Source organism: Coregonus clupeaformis, chromosome 13, assembly GCF_020615455.1.
Source record: "Coregonus clupeaformis isolate EN_2021a chromosome 13, ASM2061545v1, whole genome shotgun sequence".
NCBI classification, from domain to species: Eukaryota; Metazoa; Chordata; class Actinopteri; order Salmoniformes; family Salmonidae; genus Coregonus; species Coregonus clupeaformis.
The window spans coordinates 1645868-1667349 of NC_059204.1; the positions used below are offsets into that span (position 1 = coordinate 1645868).

The 21482-nt window shown below is 40.1% G+C and overlaps 1 protein-coding gene across 1 annotated transcript in view; it reads left to right on the forward strand.

The window, feature by feature from the left end:
• Positions 1-4885, forward strand: part of rasa4 (RAS p21 protein activator 4) — a 103829-nt gene extending 98944 nt beyond the window's left edge. Inside the window, exons 19-21 of the mRNA XM_041893711.2 lie at positions 1090-1210; positions 1549-1607; positions 3912-4885. Coding sequence (XP_041749645.2) covers positions 1090-1210; positions 1549-1607; positions 3912-4039 — 308 coding nt within the window. The 3' untranslated portion in view covers positions 4040-4885. The remainder of the gene's footprint in view (positions 1-1089; positions 1211-1548; positions 1608-3911) is intronic.
• The last annotated feature ends 16597 nt before the right edge of the window (positions 4886-21482 follow it).

Here is a 21482-nt window from a genome sequence, read left to right on the forward strand (position 1 = left end):
ATAAGGATGTAATTGCCTTTGTCACGTTGTTAGCGAGACGATTAATTTTACTTAGATGGAAATCCTCTGCAGCCCCTTCTCATGCTCTTTGGATTAAATCTATTTTGAATTGCATAAAGTTGGAGAAAATAAAACAGACACTCAATGGGTCTGTAGACAAATTTTATGCAAAGTGGGCTCCCCTTCTTTTCTTATGTCAAAAGAATACATTTCCCTGCAGTTCCAGAGTGATGTATATTTATATATTGGTGATGTAAGAAGCCTGGTATGTGCATATACGACATCTCGGATGTTAAGGACGGTAATAACTGTGCTAGCTGACCTATAACAACTGGATCAAAACAGATATTCTTCCTTTTTTATTTTTATTTTTTTTATTTTATTTTTTTTTTTTTTTTTGTGTTTTATCTTATTTATGTACTTAATGTCTATTTTTTCTTTCATGTCTGTCTCTCCATGTTTTGCTGTATCGTTGTCTTCAAATTGTTGTTCCATATTCATACCAAATAACTTTCAAGTGCAATTATTTACTAAATGCTGGTACTGAAAATTCAATAAACAAAGTATATAAAAAAAAAAACTTAGTGTATGTAAACTTCTGACCCACTGGAATTGTGATACAGTGAGTTATAAGTGAAATAATCTGTCTGTAAACAATTGTTGGAAAAATTACTTGTGTCATGCACAAAGTAGATGTCCTAACCGACTTGCCAAAACAATTGTTTGTTAAAAATACATTTGTGTAGTGGTTGAAAAACTAGTTTTAATAACTCCAACCTAAGTGTATTTAAACTTCAGACTTCAACTGTATACAGTACAATAAAACAAGGGACCAACCGCTTTACTGGGCAGCTACTTGGTTGCAGGTTTTTGTTCCAGCCCTACTCTAACACACCTGATTCAGGAAATGAAACTCCAGATGATCAGTTAAATCTGGTGTGTTGGAGTAGGGCTGGAACAAAGTCCTGCACACCCAGTAGCGCTCCAGGAGGAGGGTTGGCCACCCCCTGATATACAATGTGGTAAATGCTGGACAGGTGGTTAATAAGGTAGTTGGGGTTGAGTCAATATTTGCTCTTGTCTGTCCAGACCCAGGATGTGACAAGACCAAACACGGGGTGACATTACAGGAGTGGTACGATCCCCTCGACCCGGATCTGGAATCCCAGCTCATCTATCGGCACCTTATTGGAGTCCGACAGGCTATGAGGTACAGTTCAAAACTCATTGCAGAAACCTATATCCCCCTTGTTTGTTCTCACAGACAGACCTGGGTTCAAATTGTATTTGTTTACTTTCAAATACTTAGCTGCGCTCGATCAAGCTTGTCTGGCGCAATGGATCCAATTGAATAGTCCCAAAAGTGCAAACCCCACCCATCTGGCGCTCCTCGGGCTCAATCAATTGCTCAAAGTATTTGAAAGAAAGCAAATACTATTTGAACCCAAGTCTGTTCACAGATGCATTGACAGGTCAAGCAGGTTCCTGTGTTTTGGTACTGTAGGCTGATGCACATTTGACTTTTTGATTGTTTCTGTTTTCTTTCAGGAAAAAATACCAAGAGATTATCAAGCCAGAAGAAGAGGATGACAGAGAGACTTTGGAAGGTAGGGTTCTTGAAGCTTTTTTCTTTTCATAAAGATACTGTAACAATATACAGTATATGATCAAGATAATGGTTATTATTCTTTTGAATGCATATCATAAAAAAATATATATTGTAAAGAAAGACAACAAGCCATAGAAGGGTATACAGTGGGGAAAAAAAGTATTTAGTCAGCCACCAATTGTGCAAGTTCTCCCACTTAAAAAGATGAGAGAGGCCTGTAATTTTCATCATACGTACACGTCAACTATGACAGACAAATTGAGGAAAAAAAATCCAGAAAATCACATTTTAGGATTTTTAATGAATTTATTTGCAAATTATGGTGGAAAATAAGTATTTGGTCACCTACAAACAAGCAAGATTTCTGGCTCTCACAGACCTGTAACTTCTTCTTTAAGAGGCTCCTCTGTCTTCCACTCGTTACCTGTATTAATCGCACCTGTTTGAACTTGTCATCAGTATAAAAGACACCTGTCCACAACCTCAAACAGTCACACTCCAAACTCCACTATGGCCAAGACCAAAGATCTGTCAAAGGACACCAGAAACAAAATTGTAGACCTGCACCAGGCTGGGAAGACTGAATCTGCAATAGGTAAGCAGCTTGGTTTGAAGAAATCAACTGTGGGAGCAATTATTAGGAAATGGAAGACATACAAGACCACTGATAATCTCCCTCGATCTGGGGCTCCACGCAAGATCTCACCCCGTGGGGTCAAAATGATCACAAGAACGGTGAGCAAAAATCCCAGAACCACACGGGGGGACCTAGTGAATGACCTGCAGAGAGCTGGGACCAAAGTAACAAAGCCTACCATCAGTAACACACTACGCCGCCAGGGACTCAAATCCTGCAGTGCCAGACGTGTCCCCCTGCTTAAGCCAGTACATGTCCAGGCCCGTCTGAAGTTTGCTAGAGTGCATTTGGATGATCCAGAAGAGGATTGGGAGAATGTCATATGGTCAGATGAAACCAAAATAGAACTTTTTGGTAAAAACTCAACACGTCGTGTTTGGAGGACAAAGAATGCTGAGTTGCATCCAAAGAACACCATACCTACTGTGAAGCATGTGGGTGGAAACATCATGCTTTGGGGCTGTTTTTCTGCAAAGGGACCAGGACGACTGATCCGTGTAAAGGAGAGAATGAATGGGGCCATGTATCGTGAGATTTTGAGTGAAAACCTCCTTCCATTAGCAAGGGCATTGAAGATGAAACGTGGCTGGGTCTTTCAGCATGACAATGATCCCAAACACACCGCCCGGGCAACAAAGGAGTGGCTTCGTAAGAAGCATTTCAAGGTCCTGGAGTGGCCTAGCCAGTCTCCAGATCTCAACCCCATAGAAAATCTTTGGAGGGAGTTGAAAGTCCGTGTTGCCCAGCGATAGCCCCAAAACATCACTGCTCTAGAGGAGATCTGCATGGAGGAATGGGCCAAAATACCAGCAACAGTGTGTGAAAACCTTGTGAAGACTTACAGAAAACGTTTGACCTGTGTCATTGCCAACAAAGGGTATATAACAAAGTATTGAGAAACTTTTGTTATTGACCAAATACTTATTTTCCACCATAATTTGCAAATAAATTCATAAAAAATCCTACAATGTGATTTTCTGGAGAAAAAAAATCTCATTTTGTCTGTCATAGTTGACGTGTACCTATGATGAAAATTACAGGCCTCTCTCATCTTTTTAAGTGGGAGAACTTGCACAATTGGTGGCTGACTAAATACTTTTTCCCCCCACTGTATATGGCCTTCTATACCTTTATATGACTTCCTAGAAGAGGGCACACGATTGTCATGGTTAACTAGAATGTTTTATATACTGTACTGTTAACCCTAATATTCCTTACTAAGTTATAAGTGCCAGATTTATAACCTTGTCGGTGCGTGTATTTGAATCAGCGACCTTTCAGTTACTGACTCAACACTCTAACCGCTAAGCTACCTACCACCCTATAGTTTAAAGGTAGAGTCAGCAATCCACAAAGTAAACAGCAATATCGGGTCGATTTCCGCAACAACTAAGAGCATTGAAGTGCGAGGCTAAACTTCTCCACTGTTTCCAGTCCTGCAGATTTCACGTAATAGCTTTTGAAGCACACCCGTGCACATGTGCAAATACTCTGTCTATACTCTGAGTGCAGCGTCTTGCATCGTGTTCATCTGCAACATCTGCGGTGCTTCTCGTGCAACATCATATCGCTGAGTCTAAAGTGTGTTTGAAAGATGTGTGTCTGTGTATTTCTGTGCTGGTTGGTCCCAGTCTGTAATCTGTTATCTGACCTCTCATGTCCCAGGTGAGAAGAAGCTGGACGGGGTCACAAGGTTGTTCAGTGTCCTACAGGACCTGCAGAACTCCCACACTGCAGTGGAGGAGGAGGAGAGGTCAAAGAATAGAAACTTTCTCCTGGAGCTGCAAACGTAACAGAATGTCAACGCAACAGGCAGTTCTCAGGCCTATGATGTCCCAAATGGCTCCCTAATCCCCTCTATACTGCACTACTTGTGACCAAGGCACATAGGGTAATTGCGCTATAAAGGGACACAGCCCTAGTCTGTGTTACTCCTTTTACTCAACTCTTTACATTAATTTTGACTTCTCCTTGTCAAGAAAACCCGTATGGAACGTCAGTGAAGACATTTTGGTCAGTACACCATCATGTTCATCATAAACTTCTTCATGAAGATGAGTTCTGTTGGGTGATGCTCTGCTCTTCACATTAACCTCACAGGGCTACCAGCAACATCCCTTTAAGAAGCACTGACGGGGAGTGGATTGTGTGATGCGTCTGTGTTTGACATTGCGTTTGAGGTTCAACCCCCCCCCTATACATAGTGCAGATGTAGATATTATGAATGTATGGTAAATGTTACCTGTGGAAAGTTTAACATTATGTTATGTTAACAAGGGTTATATCCTGTACATGCATAATGCAGCTATAGTAAAGAGTAGATGGAGACCAAGAGCAGTATCGCTAAAGTATTTGTAAAATGATCAGCCTATTGAAAGCATATGAACTGATGGCAACACTGACATTAAAATCAAATTTTATTTGTCACATGCGCCGAATACAACAGGTGTAGACCTTACCGTGAAAGGCTTACTTACAAGCCCTTAACCAACAATGCAGTTCAAGAAACAGAGTTAGAGTTCTGAATAGCTATCTCACCATGAGGGTGCATCTTCTTTTGCCGTTGTCGTATCGGGTGAATGGTGGCAATTATTGCTGATAAACAAAGGAGTCCGCTCATACTGAACTTGGATCATAAGGTTTATTCATATCACAAGCTTCAGCATAAGTGACAGATGTCATGACATCCGGAGAACGGCGTCCCAGATTGTAATGGCCGTTCTGCCCTTTCTTTGTCTAGCCCCTATTTATAAACAATGCAAAAAGATGGGTGGCTCCCTCTTCTGGCCAATCACCAGTCTCCCCTGGGGCGTCACCCCACAAACGCCACATTTGACCTAACATAAACAACATTCCATTTCTTCAAGAAAAACATTTAACAAAGGCATAATCCCAATACACGACATTTCCCCCCTTCGAGACTAAACAGTCTCGAAAACAAACAGAATAGGATTATGACAAGTGACAATTTATCTTATTGAGTATCTTTAACATTAAACCAAAAACATTCTTCTCTAGAGTGTATATACCTTTCTATGAAATATGAATAACTGTTTATGAAGTGTGAATACATTACTATGAAATATGAACAAATCTTTATGGAGTGTAAGAGCGAAAACTGTCCGGCAACCTTCGTTCCAAATCCATCCATCAATCAAGACAGTAAAATTCTCTCACGGTCCCTCTGCCCCAGGCAACCACCTCGGTACTCCAGATAAACTCATAAACAATGTAAATGCATTTGAAACTATGATGCAATTAAATACACATGTAAGCCCCTGCAAACAAAATTCTATCCAAAAAATATCCACTCTAAGGCTGGTCAACCCATTGGACCCTACAGTGGACCTCTCCCTGCCTAAACTCCCTGTCCCTAAGCATTCACGAAATAAACAAAAACATCTAAGATCCTCACATGTATTCAATAACATCAAACATCATTCTACAAAAATTAATACCTAAGAATATGACACAATTATGTATTACACATCAAATATGTCTATATTTCATTGCAGACACTGGAATGTAGTCCACTACACTTCATCTCCCCGTAGTCTCCTCTTCCAATGGATTGTTGATGATGGAATCGGAATCTTTCCACACCCTCCTTGTTTCATCTCCTCCAGTCATATTGTCCCTTCATATTGTCCTTGTTTGAGTATTTCAATCTCCACATGTTACCCCAAATGCTTCTGAAAGAAAAGAAAAGACCAAACAGTATCTTTTGCAAAACAACACTTTCAAATTAAACATCAATATCAACTAAGAATATAGAAATGATATATAAATGATGTATGAATCACATTAACCATTTCCCCCCTTTGATTCATAAAATCATACTAAAATCACACTAATATTGAAAAAAAAAAAAAAAATTTAATGATCAAATAATCAAAAAGGATATTTATCCATCCAGTTCTACTTGTCCATCTTCATCCAGATCAGGAACAGTCAACACCGGCATCTGAGTGTTGTCTCCAGGCATCACTCTCCAACCTATCTCAATATCATAGCTTTCTCAAAGGTCAGTAACAAATTACAAACATCACACACAGTGTTATCAAAGCTGCAACTAAAATCTGAACCATCACTGCCCCTACTGGGCCTACCTGATCTTGCAACCAAGTCTTCGCTGACTTCCAGCTCCTTCAGATATACCAAATGCATTCCTTATATTCTTCAATGCATATATAACCCTAGTGATAATATCTGAACTATCTGGACTCAAAGTATAACTAATATTATCAATATGATCTTCCCAAATGTTACACCATACCATGGAAAAAGTCTCCCCTTCTCCCTTAGACTCATCCTTCAATGATAGGCTTGAAGACTATGACATGTCTCCATGTCTCTTTTCATCCAATTTCAAACCTAGCTTCAGATTTCTGTGTCCGGTGCTACCCCTCTTTTAATGGTAAAACCTCATATGGAAGCTTCAACGTTGACATGTAACAACATCCTGTCCATCCATAATGTAAGAATATATATGCTTTATCACCACAAACCCTCTAAATATCTTTAACATTCCCAATAGTCACATTGTCAGGCAAAAGCTAATCTTTTAACCATCAAAGTCCTGCTCTTCTTACTAACTGGTACATAAAAAGTAACCTATTTCTCATTACTACCCTTAAGGTCATGCCTACCCAAAGTTATCATATAATCATCACAATCTGATATTCCCATAAACATACCCCTTACATCATATGTTTTATTAGAACAAAAACAACTTTTAACCCTCAAATGGTTTCATCTCAAATGCTTCAGGGTTTGCTGTTACCTGATTTTTCTTCCCATCTAACAAATGCACACAAGTTAATTCACTTAACCCAATACCACCTAACCCTAGGCTTAAACAAATGTTTTGACAACGACATTATTTTATCGGTTACTGATTGTTGTTGCTGATACAACAGTTATGACAAAGCATAATACTGACACACACTTGATAGAGGTCGAGCGACCGTCTCTAACATGTTTGTCTGGAATTCTCAACAGACATGGACCCTCAAGATTCCTCACTGATCTTACAGAATGAGCTGCTGGAACCTGCCCATCTATCTCTAATTTTCACAACAGAAGAATCAAACCCATCCATTTAGTTTCTCTCTTCCCTAACGAGCGGTACTGCAGATACCTCTCCTTGTCTGTCATTAAAATCAAAGACCTCATCCTGTACCTCCATGATTTCACTATTTCAGATGAATCTATATTGACTCTACTACTATCTGCTCTCCTATTTTAACCCTATTCGTACTATCATTGACAGCACTCTCCATCCGTAACATAAACCCCTGAGTCCTTCTTGCTACCCCCTTTAATTTCAGGAAAGTTGTTGTCGGTGTCATACTTCCTACATTTGCTATTGCCATCGTATCATTAATCCCTTCCAAAGTTACCATTAAAGTAGTTGATCTAGTTGATGTATTAACACTCTTAACTACTTCTAGTGCGAAAGTTCCCGATATCCTCTGTGTATTATCTACTGTTGGAGTGACTACTGTAATCTACTCCTCCTTTGGTGACTGCGGAAGCTTCGACAGACTTCAAATCTTCCATTATAAGCGTCACTTTACGAATTACATAGCCCTTTAACCAATAATTCTTAACCGGAACAAATTTTAATGCTTGCACTAGATAAGTACACATATTCTCCCTAATCTTCTCTTATCATTACGCAAAATAAGTGAACAGTCACTCATAACCCTCTTCCACTTCATATCGTTGTACAAACTATATCTCCTTTGATTAGGTGCAACAGCTTGCTTCTACTTCTGGTCCTGATAACAATACTTCTTCTCCATAATTATCTCTCCATGTGGGAGGAACGTCCCCATCCTAACCCTAATAAGTATTTTTCCTCTAAAATTGGTGCTGGAGCCATTGGCTCCCTTATAATCAAATGCGATATATTTATGCCTTTAATAACTATCAATGTTGAAAGAGTTAAATTGCTTCTCACTGTTGTTTTAATAGACTGAAGTATTAATGTCCTTAGTTACTTCATCCATTTTCCCCAAAGATTTGAACTCTTTGCTTGTACTTCCATCTATCACCACTAGTGTCACTTTTTCCCAACTCTCAGTCCTACCTGTAATCCCTGACTTTCAAACTTTTGATTATAAAAATACCCCTACAATTACCTTGATCTCCCTGCTGGAACTGTAAATATAGATACTCAATCACCCTCAATCTTCTCTTATCATTCAGCAACACATACTTTCTCAATGCATCTGCTCCTAACAGATCTAAACTCCTACCATATCTTCCCACTAAACTCTAAAATGTCCTTCACCACTGTTCTCTCTCTCTTACTACTAACTTTGAAACTTAGCTTACTGTCTTAGAGTTCCTTCAACCTAGTTCTCCTAACTTTTTAATCTAATCTTTTCTCCTAACCTTTAAAAACCTTTTCCACTGATTTATTCACAAAATCCCTTTACCACCAAATTTAGAATATGTGATTGGGAATGTCCCCACCTGCTTCTGACTTCTTTACACACAGACTTGGCAAACGACTAAACACCTTTTAGCCTAGTTTGAAATCTCTTAGTGTAAGAATGTAACCCAGAATAACAGTCACCCCTTTTAACTTTATTTTTCAGACAGATTGTCTAATAGGCAGTCTAATAGCTTATCATCCTTCCTATGATATTATCTTTTTAAGCAAATATGATTCCCAAAAACCCTACTTTTTAACATCTTCTACCAGACAGCCGTTTAGTGTACATCTTATTGTACAATTCAATTTAAACAATGGATCTCTTCCCAACACTGCAATAGGTATATGTTATAATATTAGTATGTCTATTTTAATTTCTCCTTGATTTTTTATAGCATAGCTCAATTGGTTCCCTAAGAGTAATTACCTGTTTTACTACCTCAAATCCCTATCCTAATTAGTTAATTTTACATAGTGAGATGTTTAACCTCTTTAGGCTCAACACAGATAAGTTACTCCCCTATTCACCATTATTTCTCATAGTCCTCGGTTTTTACTTCAATTGTTAGATATTTTCTTCCTAATTGGTGCTACCAGCTGACACCCCCCTTCGTATCTTCTAGGCACTCTAGAATCTTTAGGGTTCACCTGGAGAACAGGTGATCTTGACTGGCCCCTGTATCTTCCTTAAAAATGTTCTCTGTTGTTTCCTCCTGACTTGTTGCACTCACAGGTAAAGTAACCAATCTGTCCACAATTATAACAGTCTTCTGAAAGTTGCTGGAAGTGTAGCTGAAATCTTCCTCCTCCTTCTATTTCTTCTCGTCCTCTTCCTCTCCAATTCTGTGTCTGTCCAGAAACTGGCTGTGGATATGGAACACCTGGTACCCCCTTGGCTGGTACAATTGCATTTGATATTGTTCAGTTGAAGCTGTAACAGTGATTGTTGATTTGGTTCACTCTGATTCTTCATAACCAAAGCTTCTCTTCTCCACCAGTTGTATGATTGAGTTTTCTGAGAGTTTCTTGATCCTGTTCTTTCTTGCTGTTGACATATCAGGATTCTTCAAAAGCTTATATTCTAAGTTCGGTCCTCGAAATATCATCTTCCATCATCTTCTTACTATTGGCCTTTCCTTGACCTCAATGTATTATTCTTCTCCTCCAATTCTTGGGATAATTTTCTCAGCAGGTTTTCTCCTTCTGTATCTTCTCTTCTTGAGTTGTTCATCCAGTTGTGTTACTTCTTCTAAACTAGTCGCTTTATCCAGGCATGATAAGCATCGGTCTATATCTCCTTCTATTTCTTCTGTGCCAGTCCTTGTAGGATAAACTCCTTTTGAATACACAGCACCTTCAGTCTCCTCTTTCTCGCTGTCTTCATCTGAACTCGAATCTCTTGTATCCTTCTTCCTTCAACTTCCATCAGAGATCAAATCTCTAGTATCCTTCTTTCCTCTCTTGCCAACTTCCTTCTGATCACAGAGTCATATCCACCCATGATCTCTTCTCAATCACTCTGATCTTCATCATCTTCTTCCTTAACCTCACTCTTCTCTTTCAGACATCTCATTTTCTTCCTTCTGGAGTTTTGGATTCATCTTCATTGTCGTTTCTGCTTGTCCTCTATCTATTATTCATCTTCATCTCTGATGCAACAATCACCCTCCTGGATGATCACCGGAAGCTGAGGATAAACATCCCTAAGCTCTACTTCCTTCTCATAAGGTGGGTGTCTTTTTTGCTGAATCCGTATGTGAGAAAGGTGTACTAACTTCTGCCATTAGTTCTCCTGTCACCTTCTCTATACCTTTGTTTATCTTATTGCTGGAATCTTTTATCAGTTTTTGTTTGAGAATGAAGGGCAACTTTTGTTTCATTTGCCGGATAACCTAACAATACTTTAGTTAAAGGATTACTATTTTTCCCATATCAACCAGTGTAATCACTTTCATAGCCTTGCTGTCCTTTCTCCCCATTGTAACAACCCTTTTATATTCCTTTATCGTGAATTATTAGACTATATAGCCTATGGCTTCCCCCCTTTAATTATTAATATAAACCTAAACAACCCCCCAAAAAAAAGATTTTTTTTTTTTTTTTTTTTTATAAATCAATTAAAAATCATGAATAATTAAAACCAATTTTTATTCCTATATCCTATGTCACCAATTTATCAATTAGTGGTGGCTATCTTACCACAACCCATCAAATGCAAGTAGTCAACTTCAGACTACAATACCCATAAACAAAGCCTGTAACCCCTTGCTCTATAACCCCTTGCTCTATAAGCACCTAATTATCTTAAATTTACAGAATAATGTCAGTCCTTGATTCCCAACACAACTCCAATCAACCCCCGCGATGCACATAGCCTCCAAAATGCAATTTTTAATGAATCAGTTTGCCAAGCCTATGTGAAATTGTCATAACATCAAAGAAGATTTTGTAACCAGACCAGTCTCAAACCCTTTTTGACTTGATCCTCTGCCGCGTCACGTGACGCTACGTCAGCACCCCTCTCCTTCTCTCTCTCTCTCTCCTGTCGTCTCGTCCTATTGCCTCTCATATGACAAAAACAGAGACACAGAAAAAGATTTTAGTAGTTACTGCAATCACTGAGTTATCTCAACCATATTCAACATTCCTTCGTTCACCCATTATTCACTCTAAGACTAAACTCAGAACTAAATAGATCGCTCAAATTATTTTTTATTTTTTTTAAATCCGTCATTTAATTTAATTCATTATACTCCGTCAACATATATTTAATGTATAAATTCACTACATCTCAACAAATAGTTTCATGTTCAAACACCAGCCGCTTTAAACTATAAGATTCGTGTTAAAATCTCTCCTCTTTGTTCCCTCGTCTGTGTCTATTCCTGCAGCACGCAGCCCCCCAGAAATATGACACGTTACCCACAATCCCGTTTTGTAGTTTTAGTAAACAACGTTTTGTAGTTTTTTAGTACCGGAACCCAACGTCTCATAATCTCGTGCCATAAACTACAACTCCCACGTTTTGTAGTGTAGTGTCATAAAATTAAACGCATGCGCAAATGCATTCAATGATACGATTCCCAGACAATAGAACGATAGCATTATGCTACAGCTTCACTATTTTATACCTTATACTCACACAATTACACACACAGACATATTTTAAGAGGCTTATCCTATCGCAATAGGACCTCTAAGGACACGTTAGCATGTAGCACGCAACACAATTAGCATTTAGCCTTAGCATTTAGCATTAGCCGCTATGTATAATGTGGCATGAACCACACTCCCATTTAGCATTAACATTAGCCTTAGCCTTTAGCTAACTGTGGCCTACCACACCCTAAGTAACCTGCATTGTGCCTAAATCATTGTCCATATATCCCCTGCTAACTTTATGCTGCCGTAAGTTCTGGATAATCATATGAGCGGTTACCCCAAACGAATACTCCGTCGACTATAAGATGAGCATAACATACATATAATCGTCCACCTTATGGTTCCCAGAACCAACCTGACCCCACACTAGCGCGTTGCAAGGATTTTATGGCCCACTCCTAAAGAGTCGCCTCGTTTCGAGGTCTTTAACAGATTCACAATGCTCAAATTGCATACGTATTCCTGACTTTATTCTGCCAATATCTGCCTTAATCTCTACCATCGATTGCTCTAAAATTCCAAGCCTACTCTCCCCCCTTTTGCCCTGTCTACCAGTGCAACAATTGATAATGATTAGCCAGACCCCCAGTTATCAGCAATAACGCCACACGAGGCACGGTCGTATGGTACATTTCTCCAGTGTACACAAGCAGTATCCAATCTAACAAGCTCCAAAGCGGTAAGAAAAACTCACCCTTGTCTGGCCATGGCTTCAAAGCGAGTTAGCCTGGCGGCTGAATGAAACAAAGGGGAGATGCAGACCAGCCCCACGTTGGGCGCCATTTGTCGTATCGGGTGAATGGTGGCAATTATTGCTGATAAACAAAGGAGTCCGCTCATACTGAACTTGGATCATAAGGTTTATTCATATCACAAGCTTCAGCATAAGTGACAGATGTCATGACATCCGGAGAACGGCGTCCCAGATTGTAATGGCCGTTCTGCCCTTTCTTTGTCTAGCCCCTATTTATAAACAATGCAAAAAGATGGGTGGCTCCCTCTTCTGGCCAATCACCAGTCTCCCCTGGGGCGTCACCCCACAAACGCCACATTTGACCTAACATAAACAACATTCAATTTCTTCAAGAAAAACATTTAACAAAGGCATAATCCCAATACACGACACCGTGGTTGTTTATTAATGTCTTTGTTAAGCGTGATTGAAATGATAATACACCATTGTCACAGGAGTTTATTTTATTGTCAGAAAATTGATTTTTTTTTATTTGTCTTACTTGTGCATCTGTAATGTTCCCAAGTCTTTCTTACAGGCTTTTAATGCCATGGGCCACATCTGTGTTTTATTGTTGTGTGTTCTATGTGCCATTTAAAAGTGACTATGTTCTTTACAGTATTTCAAGCACAAATTGGCACAACAGTGTTAACTTTTTCATGATCTAAAGTAAACAGTAGACTTTTGACATGCACAAAGAATTGACAGACTAGGAGAAAAATGCATATCAAAAGACAGATTGTTATGTATAAAATATAATATTGCATGTGTTAACTGAGAATGAATGGACAGACCCCTGAAAGATTAGTCTCATACGTTCTCAGAAATGTGAAGAGGAATATATTGTAATTCCTTTATTTATGTTGCCATTCAGTGTCAATTCTAACCTTTTTATGTGTTAGGTTTATATTGTATGTCAATGTGTGAGTATGTTATTTTAAGTCTTATTCATTTATATTGTACATTTTTATATGATATTGAGCATTTGAGTTTGCATTTTCTATCTGTTTTGCCATGTGAATGTAAAATGTTCAACCATTAAAATAGTTTATTGTTATTAACCACTAGGTGGCTCAGTTTCATTTGTATACTTGTGAAGCGCTATACAGCCATGCAAGACAGTAGGGTGTATGGTGAAGTTGGCCCTAGATACTGATATTGGGTCAGCTTAGCATTTTGCCCAATAATGGTTAAGATTATGATTGGGGGAAGGGAAGCTGATCCTTGGTGAAACTTTCACCCGGAGCTGTACGGTACAGGGTTGGGGTACTTAATAATATATGCCATTTAACAAACACTTTATCCAAAGCAGCTTAGTCATGAGTGCATAAATATTTTACGTATGGGTGGTCCCGGAAATCAAACCAACTATCCTGGGGTTGCAAGCGCCATGCGCTACCAACTGCACTACATAGGACCGGAGGACTTTCTGCAGTATCTACCTTCATGTGGCATATGAGCACATATTTTTCATATAGCGCCTGCAAGTACAGTTTGAAATAACTTTTTCTCTCTAATTATTTGAAAATGATAGAAATGTAATTCAAACCAGCTAGAAAAATAGACCTATACATTGAACAACAATATGGTGCTGGTGCTGGCTTGAATAGTGACTGTGTGGATATACTGTAGATAGACAATATTCTGCTTTGCATGTGACCAGAGCACATGCTTAATTAACTGTGTGCAAGGCATTAAAATGACTTGTATGGTATGTAAGAAACCCCTCTAAACATCTGGCCAGCATTGGTACAAATACATTTGCTTCTCAAAAGTTGGTCTACACTAAGTTCTGTATCGTGCTTTCAGCATGCCTACAGTATCTTATCACTCAAATGCGGGTTGACTTGCAGTGTCATATCAATATCACATCAATATCGTCATCAGTCTTTGTTGAAGGAAACTATGCAGTATCACAAGTCAGATATTTTTTTGCGAAATGTTACAAACGTGTATTAAAGAATGGAAATATTTTGACAACTAGTGGGTGCATGCTTTTTACGGTTCTGGCTCATTGACATATTTTGACGCGTGCCTTGTAAGAGGCTATATTTGTTGAACCCGTTAGTGAGAATGCTCTACCAATTTAACTGATACAGTTGAAGTCGGAAGTTTACATACACTTAGGTTGGAGTCATTAAGACTCATTTTTCAACCACTCCACACATTTCTTGTTAACAAACTATAGTTTTGGCAAGTCGTTTAGGCCATCTACTTTGTGCATGACACAAGTAATTTTTCCAACAATTGCTTACAGAAGTTTACATACACCTTAGCCAAATACATTTAAACTCTGTTTTTCACAATTCCTGACATTTAATCCAAGTAAAAATTCCCTGTCTTAGGTCAGTTAGGATCACCACTTTATTTTAGTAATGTAAAATGTCAGAATAATAGTAGAGAGAATTTTTTATTTCAGCTTTTATTTCTTTTATCACATTCCCAGTGGGTCAGAGGTTTACATACACTCAATTAGTATTTGGTAGCATTGCCTTTAAATTGTTTAACTTGGGTCAAACGTTTCGGGTAGCCTTCCACAAGCTTCCTACAATAAGTTTGGTGAATTTTGGCCCATTCCTCCTAACAAAGCTGGTGTAACTGAGTCAGGTTTGTAGGCCTTTTTGCTCACACACGCTTTTTCAGTTCTGCCCACAAATGTTCTATAGGATTGAGGTCAGGGCTTTGTGATGGCCACTCCAATACCTTGAGTTTGTTGTCCTTAAGCCATTTTGCCACAACTTTGGAAGTATGCTTGGGGTCATTGTTCATTTGGAAGACCCATTTGCGACCAAGCTTTAACTTCCTGACTGATGTCTTGAGATGTTGCTTCAATACATCCACATAATTTTCCTTCCTCATGAAGCCATCTATTTTGCGAAGTGTACCAGTCCCTTCTGCAGCAAAGCACCCCCACAGCATGATGCTGCCACCCCCGTGTTTCACGGTTGGGATGGTGTTCTTCAGCTTGCAAGCACCCCCTTTTTCCTCCAATCATAACAATGGTCATTATGGCCAGTTCTATTTTTGTTTCATCAGACCAGAGGACATTTCTCCAAAAAGTACGATCTTTGTCCCCATGTGCAGTTGCAAACCGTAGTCTGGCTTTTTTATGCCGGTTTTGGAGCAGTGGCTACTTCCTTGCTGAGTGGCCTTTCAGGTTATGTCGATATAGGACTTGTTTTACTGTGGATATAGATACTTTTGTACCTGTTTCCTCCAACATCTTCACAAGGTCCTTTGCTGTTGTTCTGGGATTTATTTGCATTTTTCGCACCAAAGTATGTTCATCTCTCGGAGACAGAACGCGTCTCCTTCCTGAGCAGTATGACGGCTGCGTGGTCCCATGGTGTTTATACTTGCATACTATTGTTTGTACAGATGAACGTGGTACCTTCAGGCGTTTGGAAATTGCTCCCAAGGATGAACCAGACTTGTGAAGGTCTACAATTATTTTTCTGAGGTCTTGGCTGATTTCTTTTGATTTTCCCATTATGTCAAGCAAAGAGGCACTGAGTTTGAAGGTAGGCCTTGAAATACATCCACAGGTACACCTCCAATTGACTCAAATTATGTCAATTAGCCTATCAGAAGCTTCTAAAGCCATGACATTATTTTCTGGAATTTTCCAAGCTGTTTAAAGGCACAGTCAACCAAGAACGCCAAGGTAAGCTGTCTAAATAACTATTGCCCCATAGTACTCACATCGTTAGCCATGAAATCCTTTGAAAGGCTGGTCATGGTTCACATCAACACTATCATCCCAGATACCCTGGACCCACTCCAATTCGCAAACCGCCCCAACAGATCCACAGATAACTCAATCTCTATTGCACTCCACACTGCCCTTTCCCACCTGGATAAAAGGAATACCTACGTAAGAATGCTGTTCATTGGCTACAGCTCAGCGTTCAACACCATAGTGCCCTCCAAGCTCATCACTAAACTAAGGACCCTGGGATTGAACACCTCCCTCTGCAACTGGATCTTCTGATCCACTGGAATTGTTATACAGTGAGTTATAAGTGAAATAATCTGTCTGTAAACAATTGTTGGAAAAATTACTTGTGTCATGCACAAAGTAGATGTCTTAACCGACTTGCCAAAACTATAGTTTGTTAACAAGAAATGTGTGGAGTGGTTGAAAAATGAGTTTTAATGACTCCAACCTAAGTGTATGTAAACTTTCGACTTCAACTGTATTTAACCCCTTATTTTTGGCACTAAACAGTCTAAACCCAGTCAGTGTAGTATGTATGAGTGTGTGGGTAGAGTCCAGTGAGTGTGCATAGAGCCAGTGCAAGAGAGTCAATGCAAAAAAACAAAAACAGGAGATAGTTCAGGTAGCCTTTTGATTAGCTGTTTAGCAGTCTTATAGCTTGGGGGTAGAAGCTGTCCATGAGCCTTTTGGTCACAGATGCTCATAGTGGTGCAGCTGTATAACTTTTTGAGGATCCTAGGGCCCATGCCAAATCTTTTCAGCCTTCTGAGGGAGAAGAGGCGTTGTCGTGCCCTCTTCACGACTGTGTTCGTGTGTTTGGACCATGATAGGTCCGTAGTAATGTGGACACCGAGGAACTTGAAGCTCTCGACCCGCTCCACTACAGCCCCGTCGATGTGAATGGGGGCGTGCTCGGCCACTCCGTTTCCTGTACTCCATGATCAGCTCCTTTGTCTTGCTGACGCTGAGGGAGAGGTTGTTTTCCTGGCACCACACTGCTATGTCTCTGACCTCCTCCCTATAAGCTGTTTCATCGTTGTCAGTGATCAGGCCTACCACCGTCGTGTCATCGGAAAACGTAATGATGGTGTTGGAGTCGTGCGCGGCCATCCAGTCAAGGGTGAACTGGGAGTACAGGAGGGGACTAAGCACGCACCCCTGATGGGCCCCCGTGTTGAGGGTCAGCGTGGCAGATGTGTTGTTTCTTACCCTCACCACCTGGAGGCAGCCCGTCAGGAGATCCAGTTGCAGAGGGAGGTGTTCAATCCCAGGGTCCTTAGTTTAGTGATGAGCTTGGAGGGCACTATGGTGTTGAACGCTGAGCTGTAGCCAATGAACAGCATTCTCACGTAGGTATTCCTTTTATCCAGGTGGGAAAGGGCAGTGTGGAGTGCAATAGAGATTGAGTCATCTGTGGATCTGTTGGGGCGGTTTGCGAATTGGAGTGGGTCCAGGGTGTCTGGGATGATAGTGTTGATGTGAACCATGACCAGCCTTTCAAAGGATTTCACGGCTAACGATGTGAGTGCTATGGGGCAATAGTTATTTAGACAGCTTACCTTGGCGTTCTTGGTCACAGGGACTATGGTGGTCTACTTCAAACATGTAGGTATTAAAGACTGTGTCAGGGAGAGGTTGAAAATGTCAGTGAAGACACTTGCCAGCTGGTCAGTGCATGCTCTGAGTACGCGCCCTGGTAATCCGTCTGGCCCTGCGGCCTTCTGAATGTTAACCTGTTTAAAGTTCTTACTCATATCGGCTATGGAAAGCGTGATCACACAGTTGGAACAGCTGGTGCGCTCATGCATGGTTCAGTGTTGCTTGCTTCAAAGTGAGCATAGAAGACATTTAGCTTGTCTGGTAGGCTCACGTCACTGGGCAGCTCGTGGCTGGGTTTCCCTTTATAATCCATGATAGTTTGCAAGCCCTGCCACATCCAACGAGCGTCAGAGCCGGCACAGTAGGAAATGACCTTAGTCCTGTATCGACGCTTTGCCTGCTTGATGGCTCGTCGGAGGGCGAAGGACATTTCTTATAAGCTTCCGGATTAGTGTCCCGCTCCTTGAAAGCAGCAGCTCTAGCCTTGAGCTCAGTGCGGATGTTGCCTGTAATCCATGGCTTCTGGTTGGGATATGTAAGTACGGACACTGTGGGGATGACGTCATCGATGCACTTATTAATGAAGGCGGTGACTATTGTGGTAAAGTCCTCAATGCCATCGGATGAATCCCAGAACATATTCCAGTCTCAGCTAGCGAAACAGTCCTGTAGCTTAGCATCCGCTTCATCAGACCACTTCCCTATTGAGCGCGTCACTGGTACTTCCTGTTTGAGTTTTTGCTTGTATGCAGGAATCAGGAGGATAGAGTTATGGTCAGATTTGCCAAATGAAGGGCAAGGGAGAGCTTTGTATGAGTCTCTGTGTGTAGTAAAGGTGATTTAGAGTTTTTTTACCTCTAGTGGCACAGGTGACATTCTGGTAGAGGATTTCAGTTTTCCTGCATTAAAATCACTGGACACCAGGAAAGCCACCTCTGGGTGAGCATTTTCTTGTTTGTTTATGGTCCTATGCATCTCATTCAGTGCGGTCTTAGTGCCATCATCGGTTTGTGGTGGTAAATAGACAGCTACGAAAAATATAGATGAAAACTCTTGGTAAATAGTATGTTCTACAGCTTATCATGAGGTATTCTAACTCAGGCGATCAGAACCTAGAGACTTCCTTAATATTAGAGATTGCACACAAGCTGTTGTTAACAAAGAGACACACCATCCTTTGAGTTTACTTGACGCTGCCATTCTGTCCTGCCGATGTATATAAAATTCACGTTGATAGGATAGTCTTGAACGGAGCTTGTCCAGTTTATTCTCCAGTGATTGCACGTTCGCCAATAGAATGGAGGGTAGAGGCGGTTTATCCACTCGCCAACGTTGTCTCGTCAGGTATCCCACACGCCGGCCTCTATAACGCTGCCTCTTCCTTTTTCGAGTTCTGGGGATTTGGGCCTGGTCCGGGATGAACAGTATGTCCTTTGCCGCCGACTCATTGAATTAGAAATCCTCATCCAAATCGAGGTTAGTGATCGGTGTTCTGATGTCCAGAAGCTATTTTCAGTCATAGGAAACGATGGCGGAAACATTATGTACAAAAACTGTTCAGATCAGCGAAAATAAATAAATAATAGCACAATTGGTAAGGAGACCGTAAAACGGCTGCTATTCCTTCCAGCACTATTCTCACGATATGCAATGTGTAAACACAGTACCTTGCAGCCAACCTGCTTGCACCAATTCCATGTAATTACATTAAAATACTGTGAAATACAAACCCCATCTCCTCTCAATGAATTTCATTCATCAATTCATTACAATTACAGTAGCAGTACAATACAATCAATTAAGGTATTTTAGGTATGTTATTTACGGTCTCATTACACAGTACTTGTTTTGATACTGTATTTAGATTACAGTAGGTGTACTGCAATATGAAATACAGCAACTTACTTACCACTAGCTGCCTGTAAATTACTGTCAAATTCACAGAAACCCCTTTATAGTGCAAGTCTTCAGCTCATACAGAAAGAATTCACTTCCTGTTGTGGCCTCAAACCTCTCAAGCAGAGGGAGGGCCTTGCCGGTGCTAATGCACCCTCAAGAATAGACCTAGCACACCCATGAATGAATGTGTTAGTACATTCATGTGTACACCATAGATGGCAAGCACCCCTACGCAACTACCAAGCAAAACATTCCTGGTGCCGCCACTGATTTTACGAAATATCACATATTAGTTTATGCCACAACCAAACTTTGGATAGGTTATCCACTTTCCACTTTTGTAAATCTGTAATGTGGATGTTCCATTCATTTTTTAAAAATATTTTCTATCCATAATGCAGCTTTATTAATGGGAAAATGTTATTGGATCTTTTCTATCCATAATCTTTATTAATGGTTCTGGTTATCAGCTATAAGTCCATTTGTTTTCACTCAGAACAGGGACAATGTTTCCCAATTCTCATTCATTTGGAATTGAGAACTTTAGATTTTTCCACATGCATGTATAGGGGGGTCTACACAATCAATGGATTGGAATATGGATTTAGCTCAATTTACATCTGACAAACTTTGATTTGGAGGTGAACTACCCGTTTGACCTGCTACATTCATCATTCACCACCGCTAAGACAAGGTTAATTTGTAGACCAAACATTACTAACCATGAGGCATCTCTTCAACAAGATCTTTGGCCTACCATTGCACTACCAGCTTTTGAAAATGTGATTTTTTTTAAAAGCATGCAATAGGGCTAACCTCATCCTTGACACTGAGGGCCACTATGAAGATCAGACACTGACAAATTGCCTCAGTCTATCAACGTTGTGCCACAGGCAGCCATTGAGATGCCTGAGGGAATGATTGTTGAGTGCTTTAATGGGTATTGTTGAATATTGATGGGCCAGTGCACATGTAACTTTAACACAACATCACATTCCAATAGTAACTGATTGAGAGTTGTTCAAATGTCTCCGAATACGTTTTTTTTCCTTTTACCATAAATATGACAAAATATAGGCTAGGGCAAGGCAAGGGCAAGGTTATCCTAATACGTTTTCCTATAGAAGTTTGTGTATATACAGTCATTGGGTTTTAGCCTGTATGGTAGTATACCATTAGGTAGTGTTATTACAATGCTATTACATAGTCAGTTTATTATCTCTGTATGTTTATTTGAAAATCCTTTAAAGTGTGCATTGCAAAAAAGTGAGAACTGTATGTAAGTGGTATTAGGGACACTAGACTATTGCAAAGTGGGAACTAATTTATGATGCGAGGGAATTCCATGGATTTCCAGGAAGGATAACTCATTCTCAGTGATTCAACACCGGATGCACATCAATTCCTTTGAGCAAATTGAACAGCTGGACCAGTGAATAATCTGGATAAATTCCTTTAGCATATCCTACTTTCTCTTGCACCTTACATTTTTATACAGAATATGCAACTATTTATGAATTCCTTTCAAACCGGATAACAAAATTGTATCTTCATAGCTTGGTTTGGTTAAAAGTTGGCATTGTAGCCTTCTTTCTATTCACAACTCTTTCAGCAATAGCGTCCACTTCCTTAGCTCTTTGTTTGGCTGACCAGCGAAGGGGGAGGCTCCTCAACAGAGGC